Genomic DNA, 16,876 nt, shown 5'->3' with positions numbered 1-16,876 from the left:
GGGGGAACGGGTTCGTGGGGGAATCACATGCCGGCAAGTTGAGTAGGCTCGGTTCACATTGGAGAGAATAGGGTATTCGTCCAGAATGTTGTACGATATTGAACGTATCCACATCTTGGACTGATCAGTGGCGCGATAGTATTTTGGTATATGTCATCTTGCCGTACTGATACTCGCGCCAAATTGGCTTCCATGAATTGTCCTCTAGCGGGCCTTGAACAAGGGAGGGAAGTGTGTTTCACCCGAGTAATCCTTGATCATGGGAACACCGGTCAATGAATCATATTTAATTGAGCGTAGAACCAATCACAAAACCCGCAGGCAAAAAGAGGATTGAAAAATGCAAAAGAAAAAGTAAAGCCCAACGCGGGGGTTGAACCCGCAACCTTGAGATTAAGAGTCTCACGCTCTGCCGATTGAGCTAGCCGGGCTGACTTGTTGAAGAGCGTAGTATTTTATTAACATATAGACAACAACTAAAACCAACGTGAAGACAATTTTCTACAATCCGGTTCTTCCTTTCTACCGTTCTCAAAAACTTGTGGTTTCCCGGCGGATAGCGGTGCCCCGCTGCCTCGCTGGGCTACAAATATTCTAAGAATAATTTTTCCAAAGGTGCTTAGGTGAGCTCATTGATTGGTTTGATAACAGGCAGTAAGTGATAAGTCCGGCACCTCACAAAGGAGAGAAGTGTGGTGGATGAACCTGTGTACTAGTAACTACAGGATATATATCGGGAGTCCGAAAATCCCACCGAAAACCTCCCCGCGAGAGTCCTTACAGCTGAGAAACCCCCGTGGGCCGTCTTACTACCTGTCCAAATACACTTGCAATCCTAGATAAACGAACACAAAATCCACACACTCAAGCAGCAAAAAGCCAAGACTCTATCTACCTCGAATTATGTCGCAACCGCGCCAAGCAACCCGACCTCGCCTTCTCCATAGACAGCCCCGCCAACTCCCGCATAGACTCTCGTCAGGGCATTTTGTCGGGTCGAACCTCACACAAGGAGTTGCGTAGTTGGGGTGAGATGTCACTTATGAGCCGTCGTGGAGATGTAATGGGTTTTCTCGCATTAAAGATCTGCGGACGCGGAACAGCTCTTACTCCCGATGGAGCAAGTGATTGAGGATTATTGACCGGTTTGCAAGTATTCAGAAACCAGACAGAGAGAGGAGGAAGCGAAAGTAGGAAGCCTCCAGCGCACAGGCATGATTTTCGACACGTACCCGCCACGTGAGGCACCGAATGGCTCAACCGTGCAATTAACTTATCACCCAGGTTCAAGACACGTCGATGTGAGTTTCCTCCAGCTGTCATAGACACTATTGGGACTAGACAGATACGTAACCGGAAAGTGTCAGATATGCAGGGAGTATTGAGAGCAGAAATGGGGCTGCAAGTAACGAGTAGGTCTAGCCAAGCATTCCTGTCATTCCGCGAGCGGATCAGGGGCAAGTCTCTTGGAATGCCAGAGAGAACGGCGCGCGTGGCTTGAATTCCTGAGAGTGGATAGAACAATAAAGGGTCTTTTTGGTAAAAGAAGGGCCGTGGCCTGAAACTCCGCGCGGCACTCGAATGAGCCTCTTCTGCGCGACAGCATGTCTCTGGCAGCGCGGGATATGGCTTCCAAGACATGCCCGATCAGTGTGGAGAACCACTTCGGACCCGTGGTGGATGGATGTGGGGATGATGTCGACTTCACCTTGCTCTTTGAGGATGCGGTGCTGTTGCTGGCGCCTGCAGTGCTGAGCATCCTCGTCGGGGTGTGCCGTGTGGCCTTTCTTCGAAGCCGTCCTTCCAAAGTCCGCGCATCTTTGAACAATTGGGTCAAAATAGTAGGCGACAGATTCAGACCTCGTCGTGCGACGAATACTAGCTGATTTTACATCTCGTGGCCAGGTCTTCCACGTTACTCATATCCTCCTACAACTTGTCTCACTAGTCATCTGGACTCTCCCATCGACTCCGAAGACCAGTCTCTCCCTTCCAGCCTCGGTCGCATCCCTCGTCGCCGCGATCACAGCGTTTTACCTCTCTCACTTGGAGCACTTCCGATTGCTCCGTCCTTCCACATGTCTCGTTCTTCATTACCTGGTCCTTTGGCTGTTGGGGATTCCCCGGGCACGAACACTGCTCTCCGTCTCGGGCCTCCACTCTCTAGCGTCAATCCACATCGCGACTTTGGTGGTGATCTTTGCCCTAGTCATTCTAGAGTCCATGGAGAAAACGCACAGAAGTCTACCTCATTACCGCCCGGATTCTCTGGAAATGGGGGCGGGCGCCATTAGTCGGAGTCTGTTCTGGTGGCTCAACCCGCTGCTTCTGCAAGGGTGTAAGGGAACGCTGCTGATGCGCGACCTATTAAGGATCGATGGCTCTATCTGCGCCGACGAAACGGATCAGGCGCGACTAGTTCAAGGATGGGCACGGTGTAAGGATCTCCGCACTAATTGAAAGAATAATGGCCTCTGACATGGCTGTTACCAGGTAGAGAACACGGCAAATGGTATCACACATCGTTACCTCTGTTCCAGGTGTTGAAATGGGAACTCCTCCGGGGTGCCATTCCTCGACTGGCTCAGGGAGGGTTTCTGCTGTCGCAGCCCTACTTGATCAAGCAGGCCATCATCCTCTTTGCCATGCCGGACTCGACGACCAACTACAAGAAAGGAATGTTGCTTACGGCGGCGTTCGCGCTGGCCTTCGTCGGCATCGGGGTACGTGAGGCCTGTCCCTCCTGCCTCCTTTATGGTTCACCATGGAAGTTGATACGATCTCGCGCAACAGGTGGCTACTACACGAGCACGACACCATTCAAACCGCCTCGCGAGCAAGTTGCGAGGCATCCTCATGGCCATCCTATACGATAAGGTCTTCGAATTGCAACTGCAGCCGCATGATGTCGCAACAGTAACGACAATGATCACCACACACACTGAGCGGATCACGACCGGCATGCAAATGATCCAAGATACATGGGGTTGCTTGACCGAAGTCATCCTCATCGTTTGGCTACTGTCGGATCCGCTGCGTATAGCAGACTTGGCGCCTGCAATCATCTCTCTCGGTGCGTATCTATATTTGCGAAAGCCTTATCTAGATCACCGGATTAACGACCTGGGAAAGTCTGCGGGGTTTCCGTTGCCGGTGCAGTAGGCTATCTAGTCCAAAGGCAGACTCTGTGGTTAAAGGCTATTAAGACTCGGGTCGGGGCCACGGCTGCGATGCTCAAAGCGATGAAACCTATCAAGATGTCAGGAATGGGGCGAATATTGTTCGACCAGATGACCTCCTTTCGAGACGACGAAGTGCGGTGCTCTCGCGGGTATCGGATGCTTCTCACCGTTATTACATTGCTAGGTCTGTATGACACTCTTCCACCCAATCCCATCCAACTAAATCGTCTAGTCCACGCGAATACCTTTGTCACGCCAGTCGTGGCACTTTCGATGTACAATTTGATTGCGCGCCAGAAAGAATGGATCGAGACGCTCGACAGCGCACGAGCCTTCACTGCCCTCGCGTTTCTGACCATTCTGGCTTCCTCGTTCGTCGGTTTTCTGCAGTCACTGACGGAGCTCTCCACGGCGTTGGGGTGCATCGACGGCATCCGAGAGTTTGTGTTGCAGCCACCCCGTGCGGAGGGTCGGTGTTTTCCAGAAGCGTACGGGCTCATGTTATTTCAGGATGTGATCTTGTCCAAAGCCAGTCGTTCCGGGCATGTTGTTGCAGAGGATGTCTCCCTAGCCTGGAAGGATGGGGCGCCGATCTTACAAGACCTTTCATTTGTGCTCAACCGTGGAACACTCGTGATGGTGAATGGGCCTGTTGGAGGCGGGAAGTCTATGCTCCTCCGCGCAATGCTCGGTGAGATTCCCAAGGTCAGTGGAAAGCTAACCGTGGCAGCACGCAGTGTCGCCTACTGCGCTCAGTCACCATGGATCGTGTCCGGCACCATCCAAGAAAATATCCGCGGCCCGGGAAGTGGCGTACGTTCCTTGCAGGCTTGGTATGCTACTGTTCTAGACGCTTGCGACCTGCATAAGGACCTGGCCAGTCTGCCAGAAGGAGATCTCACGGTTGTTGGCGGACAAGGGATAGGTCTCAGTGGGGGTCAGCAACAGCGATTGGTATGGCCCCACCTTTCTTCCACCAAGCCTAAGCTAACACACGCCGGATGGAATTCGTCTCCCCAGGCTCTGGCACGAGCGATCTTCTGCCAAGCCGATCTTGTGCTCCTCGACGATGTAATGAGTGGTTTGGACCCGGCCACAGAGGAGCACATCTTCCACCGAGTGTTGGGGCCCCATGGCTTGCTCAGAACCGCCGGGGTGACTGTCGTTGTGGCATCCAGTTCACGTATGCTTCTCATTTCTCTATACCCGCAGCTCTTAGCCCACATAAACCATACTGTGACAGCTGTGTTGACTTGCCTTCCTAACTTTGTTTCCTTGAGATCACAGCTCGCTGGCTTGCATTCGCCGATCAGGTGCTTACAGTAGGTGCGGATGGATCGGTGACAAGCTCGACGCCACGTGTCTCGTCCGATCCCACCATCTCGCATGATAACGCATCCTCTGTGACTCTGGTAGCTGCGGCAGAACTCTCTGGGGTCGCCTCTCCAGCGCAGGCCGACGAGGAGAAAACCCCAGTGCAGGAAAAGCCGGCGGCTGACCGGGATTTGGCGGACATTTCTATCTATCGGTACTACCTCGCCACCGCGCCGTCGGCCGCCTGGCTGTTGGTTTATGGCTCGCTGGCTGCGCTAGTCGCGCTGCATACTTTTATGTGTAAGGCCTGAACCCCTCTTCCTCGTCATAGCTGGCTGATGTGGTGGTGCAATGCAGCTGTCTGGGTCAAATGGTGGGCCGAGGATAACGACCGAGAACCCAACCGCAACCTCAACATGCGAGTTGGGGTCTATTGGCTCCTTGGGGCTCTAGTCGCCGGCTTCTTTCTCTTGACTCCGTGGTATGCATATGTCTCCTCATTCGGGGAAAGGACGAACGTGCTGACAGTATGCAAGGTGCCTCTGGAGCCTGGTGGCTCCCCGAACCATGGTAGCTCTCCATCGAGATCTTCTCCAGACTGTGCTGAAGTACGCAACTTGCATTGTGATTCTGGCCTGCACTCGGAAGGCATTACTGACCTAAAGACCTTAGTGCCCCGTTTTCATATCTCTCGTCTTTGGAGGCAGGTGGAACATTGAACCGGTCCGCGACTTCCCCCTTTCCAGGTTAATGACTGCGTAGCTCAGGCTGATTCGAATACTCACCATGGCGCAGGTTCAGTCAGGACCTTGAACTCATTGATTTTCAAGTGCCCGAGTTCCTTATGCTGTTCTCTCTTAGTAAGTAATCCTCACGCCGAGAGGCAGAGCGCTGCGCCGGGGAAGAGACAACGGTTCTAACGGATGACCCCGCAAGCTCTGCTCATGTGCATCGCGCAGATGATTGTCATCGCCATCCAGGTTCACTACGCGGCCGCCGCGCTGCCCGCCTGCCTCGTGGTCTTCTACGTGGTGCAGAGGTTCTACACGCGCACTTCGCGCCAGCTCCGGATCCTGGACCTCGAAGCCCGCGCTCCCCTGCTGTCGCTGCTGCTGGAGACCATCCAGGGGCTCGAGACGATCCGCGCGTTTGACTGGTCGAACAGGTACAGGCAACGGTGCCATGGGCTGTTGGTGGAAGCGCAGAAGCCGTTTTACCTGCTGTACGCCGTGCAAATGTGGCTCGCTTTGGTGCTAGATCTCAGCCTGGCCGGGTTCGTCGTGGTGGTCATGGGGGTCGGCGTCACCAGCCTGGGAAAGATCTCCCCGGCGGCGATGGGCTTGGCCCTCGTCAACATTATCGCCTTTGGCACCTCCGTCAAGCTTCTGACCACCTACTGGGCGTCCCTGGAAACCTCGTTGGGGGCGGTCGCGCGGATCAAGTCGTTTGTGGAACGGACCCCTTCCGAAATCCTTGTGCGTCCTTCGCATGAGTCGTCAGAACATTTACCGCAAAACTGGCCGGTCGAAGGCTCTGTTAATTTCCGGAAGGTATCCGTCGCCTATGGGTGAGTGTTATCCTGTCCTCAGTCTTCTCCTGTCCTCCATTTCCCTGCTACCGTTCAAAGACTAACGGCGCTGGGTCTAAACCACGAGATTTGCTAGTGCTCAATCGACCCCTGCCGTGCGAAATGTATCACTATCAATTCCCGCTGGCCAGAAATTGGCCATCTGTGGCCGCACAGCAAGGTTTGCCACCCTCAAGTCCCCGAGTCACGGTGATAATAAACCACGTGTCGCCTCACAAGGACAGAATGAGTTGACCTGAAAACTGAACTGATATCTGATACAGTGGCAAAACCTCTCTCATCACCGCCATTTTCAGTATATCCGACCTCACCGAAGGGGGGATCTTCATTGACGGCAGGGACATCTCGACCATCGACCGGACCTTCCTCCGTACAGCCATCGTTGGGGTGCCCCAGGATTCCTTCATCCTGGAGGGCTCTAGTTTCCGGCGCAACCTTGATCCATTCGATGCACACGGTGACGACACGGTGGTTATGGAAGCGTTGTCCACCGTGGGCCTCGGTCATCTCCTCAACCCGACTCTCGGGTTGGACACCGTCATCGACGAGAACACCATGACTCCCGGTCAGAAGCAGCTGCTCTGCCTGGCGCGGGCCAGCCTGCGCCCGGGGCGGGTAGTGGTCCTCGATGAGCCGACGAGTAGGTTAGTAGTGACACTCTCTTCCTCTCTCCTTGGATTTGGAATATCTCGCACTTTGGGGGAATCATGGAAAGTTGGCAACCGAACTGACTCCACATAACCCACAGCGTCGATGAAGAGACAGAAGCCCAGATGCAATCGATCATCCAGACCGCATTTGCCGGCCGGACAGTCATCATGGTCACGCACCGGATCCGGGCCGTGATCGAGTACGGTTTCGATCGGGTCGTCGTCATGCGGGACGGGGAGATTGTCGAGGACGGGGCACCGCAGGAGTTGTTTCAGTGCGAACCGGAGGATGGGATTGGAGTCGGGGCGTTTCGGGAGTTATATCTTCGAGAGAGCGGGGAGGGGTCCGGGACCGGCTTCCCTGTGATATAGCTAGTTCGTGTCTCGATATCCTCAGTGTGTCACTGGTTCACTGTGACCATCTTTATAAAAATACTTGTAATACCACAGTCTAGCGTTGAACAGAAGAAGAGTTTACAATCCACCCAGCGGTCAACGGTTTCGCCACGGTAAATATGTTTAAAGCACACGGGGCCACCAACCTAAGTCTTGCCGTCCAACTATCTCAAACTTTTCTCTACCCATGCATGATATCATGGCGAGAGATGCTGTTGCACCCCAGGACACAACTCCTCCCCTCCCCCAAAAAAAACTACGAATGATCCAGCAGCTGCAGATACCGCACACACGGCCACTCCGCCGACCCCTCGAAAGCGCGCAGCTCCGCCGCCAGCGCCTCGTTGCGCACCCACATGACCCAATGCGCGCGCTCCACCCCGTCGCTCCCGCGGTACCCGATCCGCGCCGCGGCGGGGCGGAGTCCGCTCCTGCCGTCCCCACCCGTCTTCCTGCCTTCCCCATCTCAAACCTCACCCCCTCGAACACCCAACTCCTCCTCCCCGACACGAGACCGGACCAACAACTCCACCTTTGTGACCTCCTCGATCAGATCTGCATTGAACGCGGCGCCCATAAACGCCTCCTGGGCGTCCCACGCCCGCAGGGCGGCGATGCCGCGACACCGCAGCCCGAAGTCCGGACAGCGCATGGTGGCGACGCACAGGGCGGGGACGGTCGGGCGGGCGGTGATGGCGGAGCGTCCCGCGGTGTTTGTCGCGGTCACCGGAAAGCGGGCGATGGCCGCCTCGGCGGCGGTGAGGACGGCGAGGAAGTCCGGGAGGAGGCGGGGCGGCAGCGGGCGCTCCTTGCTGAAGAGGGCGATCTTGATGGCGGGGAGGGAGTAGAGGCAGGACAGGCGCATGATGTGGGCTTCGCGGGTGAGTTTTTCGTGGTTGATTTGGTGCGTGGGTTGGAGGGTGCGGTGGCAGAACTCGTGGAAGAGGTGGAGGTAGCGGGTGAAGTAGGCGAGGAGGCGGTGCTGGCAGTGGTGCAGGGCGGATGGGGCACCGAGCTGTGCTGAAAGAGCGACAGGCACCGTCGCTCGTCCGAGGTCATTTTCCACGGCAGCGAGATCTGGGCCGCCGGCGCAACGGCGCTGCCGACGCGCGCGCGCTCGGGAATCCGGTGCAGATCATATTCGCACTGCCGTTCGGTCCGCGTGCGGTTGTCGCACGTCCCCAGCGTTTCATCGCACTTGATCCGGCGGGCTCTGTTTGATGAGGCTTAGCGTTGAGCAAGATCTATACCCAGGAAGCGTGTAGCATAGTGCGTGTACTGTACGTACCGGCAGCTTCGGCACCCGTTGCGGGACCATCGCAAGAATCCTTTCTTACGCGTGGGCCCACGGTGAACTTGTCCCGGTCAGGTTCTGCGTTCGAGGTGCTGGTTCCATTGTAAGGGACATCTCTGTTGCAGTGTGTTTATGTCTACCCACGAAGAGGACTGAATTAGATCTTATTGGCGATGTCGTCTAACGGCCTTTGCACGACGAGGGTGGAGGACGGAAAGGTTGAGATCAAGTGGCGTGATCTAGCGTCAACAGGGTTTGACACTGGTGTTGCAGGCAGATGGGCTTGGGCATTGTAACGCGATGGTTGAGTGGGTTTGGCAAGAAGGTCGCAGGTCACTAATATTCATACTAGCTAGTTAGTGCTGACGTTCTATGTGGTAGTTAACCTGCTACTCGATACTAAGGCAGCAAGGCTAGACAACCGGGCCAATTGTGTTCTGGAGTCAGAGTAATGTGGGTCAAATGAAGAGTTATCTCTGCCATCATAATTCCTGGAAACCCTCCCACTCAGAGGCACGTAATTGCAGACTCGGATCGCATATGCGGTCACTGAAAGGTCGTGTGGACGCTGCAGTGTGGTCATAATTCAACCTAGGTTGCCGTAGTCAAGGGCAAACTCCAGTTAACCCTAGGTGAGCGCCGTCCCCGCGTGGCCAGATTCTCAACACTACACCTCAAGATGCTCACTGACAACTGGATCATCCCAATCCCTTGTTTTCTGCTCGCAGTCAAGATGTCAGTCAGTGCACTTCTGTCATGTCAAATCCATTCTCGAGAGAAGCCCTCGGCAGGCATACCTATAATCTTCCGCAGGCTACGATTTTGATTCGCAGCCGGAGCCTCCACAAGGAGAGAATCGAGAGTAAATCTCCTTGAGAAGGCGAAATATGGTTCTATAGTCGGTTATCGCAGTGATTCATACCTTACCTCTGCAGCGGTAACCAGGAAAATGAAGGATAGGACTCGACCGGTCGCGAAGATCGATTATACGCAAAGATGCCCCCTCGGGCTGTTCCGAAGAAGATTGGCTATGAGGTCGATCCGTACTCTCGTCTTATGAGTATGAGAAAGGGGAGCTCACGGAGGCATTGACTTCGCGGGGCCGACATCATGGACAAGCACACCGGACCAGGGCCGCTGTTCGCTGCCGCGAGTAGAGAGTAAGGTAGTGAGATGCTTCCTTGACAATTGAGGAGACTGAAGAGCAATCAAGGACAGGAAGGGGAAGGTGCAACGAGATTTACGTAGCAGCCTGCGCAAGGACCTGTGACGAACTCGCGTCGGGCCATCTTTGCGAAGTCCAAACTAGTGTGCCTCTTGGCCGTTAACCAACAGAATACAAGGGCGAACTGGTTTTAACAAACTTGTAGGGCAACTGGCAGGACTGCGTACTATTGCGAGTTTGGGACGACGGTGTCGTGGTTTTAACGTGCATAACGCTTCTGATGGAACACCGGAGGAGATGCCGCAGGATGGATTATAGGGGACCAGAGCAAGTGCCCGTGCATGATTTGTGGCCCAGCCAAGTGGATACCACATAGAAAGGTAGGGTTCCGATTGGTTACATCGCCTAGTATATACGATTTCATAGGCTTGTCTCCTGGAGTGGCTTCATCGCAATGTTTCGGTGCTTATAAATCGAAGCTGCTTAGAAATACATCCTTACAGAGTTATCTAGAGCTTATCATCAGACCAATATGTACGACATTCACGAAGATCGAGTCATCCTGTTGGTCAGCTAGTCCATGCGGCGCACTGCCCTATACCAGAGTCTCCTGTTCCTGTCACTACTTGGACTCGATACGCAGAAAAAGGACTACATCAACTGCTAACGCAGTGAGTCGTTCGCTCTAAGGTATATAAGTATCCTTCTTCTCCCATTCTTCCTACTCTTTTCTCCTATCTCCATGAGCTATCGGCCTAGTCACCAGACTCAATCGAATGCAGATACATCCCGAGTCTTAGATTGTTACCTCCCGAAAAAACCTCCATATTCAAAACCACCCACCCATAATGACAACCGCCGTCCTCATCACCGGCGCCAACCGCGGCCTCGGCCAGGGCCTCCTCAAGCTCTTCCTTCAGAAACCCAACCACGTTCGTCCTTGCCCTTTCACTCACTTGATCCTCACCCCCTCTCAGCACCATCACACTTACACCCAAACCAGACAGTCATCGCAGCAGTCCGCAACCCAAACCACCCCACCGCCCAAGCCCTCCCCTTCCTCCCGCGGGACCCAACCACCCAGCTCATCATAACCCCCTACGACGCCAGCCTCGACTCCTCCGCCCAAGCCGCCATACAGGACCTCACGCGCACACATGGGATTACCCACCTCGACATTGTCGTCGCCAACGCAGGCATCGCCAAATCCTACCCGCTCGTCAAGGACGTCCAGCTCCCCGATATCCGCGAGCATGTCGAGACCAACGTCCTGAGCGTGGTGGCGCTCTACCAGGCTACGCGGGACTTACTGCAAAGATCCACGCCCACGTCCAAGCCGGTGTTTGCGATCATGGGGTCTGGGGCTGGAGCTTTGGGGTACGTTACCCCCCTTCTCTGTTATCAGAGGGCTAGGAAGGTGGATTGACTGACCGTGGTGTAGACGCCAACCGCCCGTCCCCAGCGCGGTGTACGGTGCCTCCAAGTCGATGGTGAACTGGTACGGGGTGCGCATCAACGCTGAGGACGCTTGGCTCAACGCCTTCATGCTGGATCCGGGCTGGGTGCAGACGGATATGGGCAATGCGGCGGCGCAGGGGTGGGGGATGGAGGCCGCGCCGACGAGCGTTGAGGAGTCAGTGGGGGGGATGGTTGAGGTGTTGACTACTGGGACGAAGGAGCGGGTGGGTGGGAAGGTGGTGCTGTATACTGGCGAGGTGCAGGAGTGGTAGTTTTTAAAGGGGGCCTGAAGATGCTGGAATTCTAAGCTATCTGCAAGAACTAACTATAATCAATAGCTGAAGACGGTAAGATATTCCGCTGATAAGAAAAATAATCAGACTTCTTATTATACTTCTTCAGCTCACTGTAAAGGTCCAGATAAAAAGATTATAAAATAAGCTAATATATATAGAATGATTATAGTAAAGAATATAAAAAGATCATTGATAATAGCTCCGTCATAGACTAAATCGTAAATTAACATCCGGAGAAGCCGAATGTTTGCTAATGGATGTTAGCACTTCTGGCAAGCAGAACATATCTTGGCGACGAATTGACGAATCAGCGACGAGAACGGCCAAGGCTTTTGCAGTACGAGTGCAAGCCAAACTTTGCGGGCAGCTCGCGCAGGGTAGTAATCCTTTCACTCATTCCTCGTTTCAGGGCAAGAGCGTCAGATCAACGATCGCCCACGGACAAGCACGCTGTTTAAGTCCCTATCTCTCACTACGTTCATTTCAGGGCACATACAAAGGAATAATACCAAATCCTTCATGTTCTAGTGTGAGAGAGAGAAAGCTTATTTACGAGAACTTAAAAAGAGGACCGCGAGTCTTCGCCGTGAGACTTGACGTTAGGTCGAACGGAGAACGAATTCCCGTGGTAAGCAGTCTGGCCAGTTTGCTTTTCTTCTTCCCTTTCAATTTTGCCTCATCTCTCCGCGTCTCTCTGGGCGTATTCCTGGGTTGCGCTGCCCCGTTGCCTGAGAAGAAGGGCACTTCTCAAAAGCACAGAATAAAGGGAATAATGCCAAGATCCAATCTAAAGCCGTCTCGTGACCAAACAGCTCGAGTAAGGAAGTCTCGGCCCAAGATAAGGAAATTGACAGGCGACCAGCATTCGACCCCTCCTCTGGCTATTGGCGCTAGTATCCTGTTGGATGATAACTCTGGCGGTGATATTTCTACACAAGACGGAACGATGACTTCAGGAACAATATCTTGGTCAAAAGCTCTAAGAGGCTGATCGCATCTATCTACCCAAAAGGACTTGATGATGACGGTATTGTCTCGGTCTCGTGGATCTATAGATAAGCAAGTAACGCTAACAAGAATAGCATATGACCTCTATGTTGAATTCGATTACCACCATTCTAACTGGGAGGGAGCTGATATGATCACAATTGGCATCTCTCCAGATTCCGTGTCTCCTACAGCAGCCGTCGTGAAAGAGAAAGGTATCCGATCACCGTTTCTTAACAATTCGTATGTCGCTGACCAAAGCGATGGGGTTTTATGGAGGAGGTAGATTATGAAAGTCCAGAGTAGATCGTTTGCATTATCTGACATAGCGTGTATGTGTTGAATCGAAGCAATGAGATAAATTTGAGAAACCAAGGATGATGGCGAGAAATGTGTCCCAATAAATATCCAGTTTGTCTTATTGGGTGGAAGCTTGAAGTTGGTCTTGATGACAGGGTAAGACTCGTACGACTATTGGACTTGCAAGTACGAATACTCGTAAAGGCTCTATGAAATACGAATGTAATTGCGAGTATCTCAAATCTCTACGAGTAACTATACGTGCCGACCTCCAGCCCAGGTAGAGGGGAAACATTTCAACGCTGCTTCTCCAAGCTGAAAGCCTGCTGGAGCCGATCATTGAGGCGAGGTATGCCTTGGCACTAAACCACGTGATGCTTCGGCCTCGGATCCTGATCTGGTCGGACCGAGAGCCCCAAGCTACAACTTTCAACTTCTCCAATTAACTTCTCCTAACATTTGGCGCCACAGTAAAAAGGTATCACGACAGTCATGCAGGGAAACGAGGCTCACAGAATCCGAAGTGGTACAAAAAGCTGCATTGAATGTGAGTGGTGACCTCCCCACCACAAGAAAACCCAAATGAACCCACCTTACATTCCACGACACCTGAAATAGGCAGACGTCGCAAAGTTCGCTGCATTCGAGCCTCTGAAGATGCTTCGGTTTGCCGGAGGTGCGAAGAGACGGGCTCAGAATGTGCGCCTCAGGAATACAGACCAGTTGCGTCGCGGAGGGTGACTTCGCGACAACGGATATCTCAGCTCGAATCGCAGGTATCTAGCTTGATTAAAGCGATGCATCGAATCGAAGCAAAATTGGGTGTTCAAGTGGAATCGGCTTCGGAAATTGCTTTGAGCAACCCGAGCCCTGAAATGCAAGCCATGGATGACGAATCCAATACGTCGGATATTCTTGCAACTGAGCGGCCATCGCATTTGCAGTCGCTCTTTCAGAATAATTGGCTTAGTTTGGATAGCCGTCAGAAAGATGGGCAACAGCAGGAGCGCAAGGAGAGACCATCCTCGAATTTGCTGAATACTGCGAGGGAGGCTCTTCAGAAATTGATTCCACCAAAGCATGAAGTGGTCGAAATGTATAATTCGGCATTTGAATGGCTCGAGGTTCTCCACGCTTTCCTCCCCCAGCCATTTATTGCTCAATCCAAAGCCGACGCGCTGGGTGAATATGACAGAATGATAAAGCCGGATGTGGACACTATGGCACTCGCCTCATGGATGCTCACACTGGCAATCACTGCTCAGCAAACACCACGAGATGGCCCATCCACACCTGAGCAATCTGAAAAGTGGCTGAAGCAATTCGAACTCTCCCGAGCGATATCAGACGCCGTGGAGAGCACGATCATTTCTCATGACCGGCTGCTAGGCACGACAACTGGTCTTATGCTATGCATGCATTGGACTCGGCTGTAAGTGATAGTCCGATTACTGGCTGCCGCACTCGCTAAATCATTAGCCAAAATTAGTCAACTGCCTCAAGGCAATTTCCAGAAAGCATGGGTTCGTTTACGACACGCTAGCGCGATCGCCGAGTTAATGGGACTGCCGAGGGCATTCCAAGCTTCCCAGCGCAATAGAATACCCACAACAAACGATGAAGTGCTGCTTGAAAAGACCCAGCTATGGGAAACGATATCTGCTGTAGACAGGCTTCTAGGAATGGTTCTTAACCTTCCTCCAGATACGCGTTGGCACAGACATATCAAGGACGAAGCATTGACCGTCGGCGGCGTTGTCCAGCCTCATTTGTATTTTGCAAAACTCGTGAATATTGCTGGAAAGGTTCAAGCTTTGGATGAATTGAACACGGCCCACGAAGGTACTGCTCAACTTTCAAAATCTACTTTTGAATTGGTTGAAGAGCTCAGGTCACTTGCGTCTCAAACTCCGGAGTCTTGGTGGACCCAGCCAATAGAGCGCATCAAGCCCGATAATATAGTTCAGGCCATTCACTACTACGTCCTTTTGAGGGCCTATATGCCGCTTGCATTGCGCCAAACCTCAAGCGAGGAGCCTTCTAACCCCCAGCTAGCCTGTTTCAAGTCATGCGAATCAGTGATACAGCGAAATGCTATCCTTCTTGAAGCTGTACCTCCTGGATTCTTCTTTTACACTATGATGGAGTTGCACACATTCACAGCCACGGTGATCCTTATTCTGCTCTCCCATACATCGAAAATTAGTCAACAATTCAGCCTGCATGTTGACAAGGCAAAGACCGAAAGGGAGGTGCAACAAGTCATTGATATCATGCGCAAAAGAATCAATAACACCCCCACCTCACGAATTGCCGAAAGCGCGGTGAATACATTATCTTCCTTGACTAATCTCCTACACGAGGACGAAAACGTTACCGAGGGGCGGAAATTGATTTTGGATGTTCCTCTCTTGGGAAAAGTACATATTCAGCGCAACGTTCGTACGCCCCCGACACCCACAACGGAAAAAGTTGAGCCCTCGCGTACTTCTTTCAGACCGCCGTCAAGGACCACCAGTCACCAGCCACTCCCTCCCTCTCTTGGCTTGAATGCAGCTTCCTCAAGCAGGCAAGACTTTCCGCAATGGGATGACCTCTCCTGGTTCATTGAAGAAGACCCTGCCTACTTCCTTCAGGATACACTCATGGAAGATACGTTTGATCAAACTACTCTTTGGTACAATGGGGTCCACAACTTTCCCTTCGATGGTTGATACTATGTAGAATGAAATATGCAGAGTATGGCAAAAATGTCCACTGATCTCAAATAATCCATTGCGCTGTAACCTACAGTTTTTCACACCGTCAAAAATTGAGAATATAGCCGTGTCGGAAAAGAAACAAGATGCAAATTAAAAACCACCCATGATGATTATTCCCCCAAGAAATCTAATGGGAGCGTGCATCGATATTTGCATTGACAGAAATTATCGACAAAAACAAAGACTGTTTCACCTTGGAAACCGTATTGGCTTCATGATACAAAACAGCTCAACAATGATGAAATTGTAGTCTACATGGGAGTTTCAAAGATAATGAGGCCCTAGGAAGACTGTTTGGCCAGATAAGCTTGCTGGAACCAATTGTTAAATTCCACAAGCAGGTGCTGGCGATGAGTCTCAATCAGATCATCCCCACAAGCTGCTGGGAAATACACCGCCAAGTCCGCATCGAAGCTCTGTCCATCTGCATTCTCCTTGAATTGATGGTACACCTCAGCCATATGGACGTTTCCCTCGGTGAACCCCCGGAACTTCATCTTGATAGGATACTCAGCAACCTGATCAATGAAATCCGGAACATCGTCGACGGTGGTCATCTTAAAGAGTGTGACTTTGTCGCCCAATGTCTCTAGAACGGACATATCAGTCGAACCCGGGAGAGTGCTGATAACCCAGTGCTCTGGGTGAGATGCGACCTTCTCCGCATCAGGAGTGGTCTCTTGCATGAACCAGGAGTGAAAGTCTTTGATGCTGATTCCACGGGGCGAGACTTGGATGCGGGATGCGCGCCACTTTCCATTGGACTCGGCGTAAGTCTTCTTCCAGTAGGCGTCGCTGGCCCTGATTTCGTCCTGGAGGAGCTCTGTCAGGCGCTCATCGCCCAACAGACGTCGTATCAACATCATGGATCGGCGGGCAAAAGCAGCTTCAAAGTCTTTGCATCCGCCCTGGACTTTGAATTTGCTCTTGATTTCCAGCTGGAATTCAGAGGGAGCGAAAGTGAGAGGAGCCATTCTGGAAGTTGAATCGAGGTGATTGGAAAGTTTGAATCAAAGGAGGTAGTTGGGATATGTAGTAACAATACGAGAGGGCTTGTAGCTATGGGTAAGCCGAATTTATATGTTTTTCGTACCCGAGTCTGAAGTCCCGCATGTTCTGTCTCGTAGTTTGTACCCAGTAGTGGAGGTCACGGACAATTTTCCAAAATTCGTCCGTGTCCGAGCATTTCGGCCTCCAAAAAAATGCGCTTTCCGAGTGATCAATCAAAGTCAGGTATGCCCGTTGCATAGAGTTGAACTCACAGAAAAACAGTAGATAATATCTAAAAATCGTACCGTATCACATGGATGTTGTTTTTGTTCCCTAATTATGTAGGTGAAGGTTAGCCCTTCCTATTCACAAGGTACTTATATAGAATTGAAACTCAAGGTTATCCGATACATCCTGCTATTCTACGTAAAAGTTCTATCCTACTTTGGCTTCATCATATACAATGTGAAGTTTCTCCTCACGGCACTAATCAA

General features: G+C 52.2%; 5 protein-coding genes and 1 non-coding gene across 6 annotated transcripts; 3 read left to right on the top strand and 3 right to left on the bottom strand.

Annotated features, from left to right (window-relative positions):
- Window positions 1–358: 358 nt before the first annotated feature.
- Window positions 359–431, bottom strand: ASPACDRAFT_t105. Its single transcript has one exon. It is a non-coding gene; the product is annotated as a tRNA-Lys (tRNA).
- Window positions 432–1,685: 1,254 nt separating this feature from the next.
- Window positions 1,686–7,004, top strand: ASPACDRAFT_362 (uncharacterized protein; the record flags this gene model as incomplete). Its single annotated transcript, XM_020200187.1, has 16 exons — window positions 1,686–1,841; window positions 1,906–2,437; window positions 2,494–2,723; window positions 2,794–3,073; window positions 3,133–3,366; window positions 3,415–4,136; window positions 4,203–4,365; window positions 4,470–4,796; window positions 4,854–4,974; window positions 5,033–5,104; window positions 5,169–5,219; window positions 5,292–5,356; window positions 5,433–6,063; window positions 6,161–6,244; window positions 6,348–6,728; window positions 6,833–7,004. Coding segments are annotated over 16 exons (4,221 nt in total), but the record flags the coding sequence as incomplete, so codon positions are not given.
- Window positions 7,005–7,386: 382 nt separating this feature from the next.
- On the bottom strand, window positions 7,387–8,538 carry ASPACDRAFT_41566 (uncharacterized protein; the record flags this gene model as incomplete). The annotated part of the gene is made up of 4 exons (XM_020200958.1): window positions 7,387–7,561; window positions 7,625–8,112; window positions 8,142–8,343; window positions 8,468–8,538. 4 exons carry the CDS (start codon window positions 8,536–8,538, stop codon window positions 7,387–7,389), a joined length of 936 nt encoding a protein of 311 aa, XP_020057643.1.
- Window positions 8,539–10,437: 1,899 nt separating this feature from the next.
- On the top strand, window positions 10,438–11,319 carry ASPACDRAFT_25589 (uncharacterized protein; the record flags this gene model as incomplete). The annotated part of the gene is made up of 3 exons (XM_020199348.1): window positions 10,438–10,521; window positions 10,593–10,966; window positions 11,031–11,319. The coding sequence occupies 3 exons, from the start codon at window positions 10,438–10,440 to the stop codon at window positions 11,317–11,319; spliced, it is 747 nt and encodes a 248-aa protein (XP_020057642.1).
- Window positions 11,320–13,072: 1,753 nt separating this feature from the next.
- On the top strand, window positions 13,073–15,399 carry ASPACDRAFT_1866699 (transcription factor domain-containing protein). Its single transcript, XM_020197881.1, has 3 exons — window positions 13,073–13,177; window positions 13,249–14,062; window positions 14,120–15,399. Exons 1-3 carry the CDS (start codon window positions 13,123–13,125, stop codon window positions 15,342–15,344), a joined length of 2,094 nt encoding a protein of 697 aa, XP_020057641.1. The 5' UTR covers window positions 13,073–13,122; the 3' UTR covers window positions 15,345–15,399.
- A 246-nt stretch (window positions 15,400–15,645) lies between these two features.
- ASPACDRAFT_1886993 (uncharacterized protein) lies at window positions 15,646–16,384 on the bottom strand. The gene has a single exon (XM_020198443.1). It carries the CDS (start codon window positions 16,364–16,366, stop codon window positions 15,674–15,676), a length of 693 nt encoding a protein of 230 aa, XP_020057640.1. The 5' UTR covers window positions 16,367–16,384; the 3' UTR covers window positions 15,646–15,673.
- Window positions 16,385–16,876: the final 492 nt, after the last annotated feature.

The sequence above is a fragment of the Aspergillus aculeatus genome (genome assembly GCF_001890905.1).
Source record: "Aspergillus aculeatus ATCC 16872 unplaced genomic scaffold ASPACscaffold_5, whole genome shotgun sequence".
Lineage (NCBI taxonomy): Eukaryota > Fungi > Ascomycota > Eurotiomycetes > Eurotiales > Aspergillaceae > Aspergillus > Aspergillus aculeatus.
Note: the sequence above shows the minus strand (reverse complement) of the source record. Positions and strands in the feature narration are given on the sequence as shown.

Bases quoted from the DNA above. Each gene is read 5' to 3' on its own strand.
- ASPACDRAFT_1866699 (XM_020197881.1), top strand. From the start codon at position 13,123: ATGCAGGGAAACGAGGCTCACAGAATCCGAAGTGGTACAAAAAGCTGC. The intron at 13,178-13,248 runs GTGAGTGGTGAC...CACCTGAAATAG, and splicing joins TACAAAAAGCTGCATTGAAT to GCAGACGTCGCAAAGTTCGC. The intron at 14,063-14,119 runs GTAAGTGATAGT...AGCCAAAATTAG, and splicing joins TGCATGCATTGGACTCGGCT to TCAACTGCCTCAAGGCAATT.
- ASPACDRAFT_1886993 (XM_020198443.1), bottom strand. From the start codon at position 16,366: ATGGCTCCTCTCACTTTCGCTCCCTCTGAATTCCAGCTGGAAATCAAG.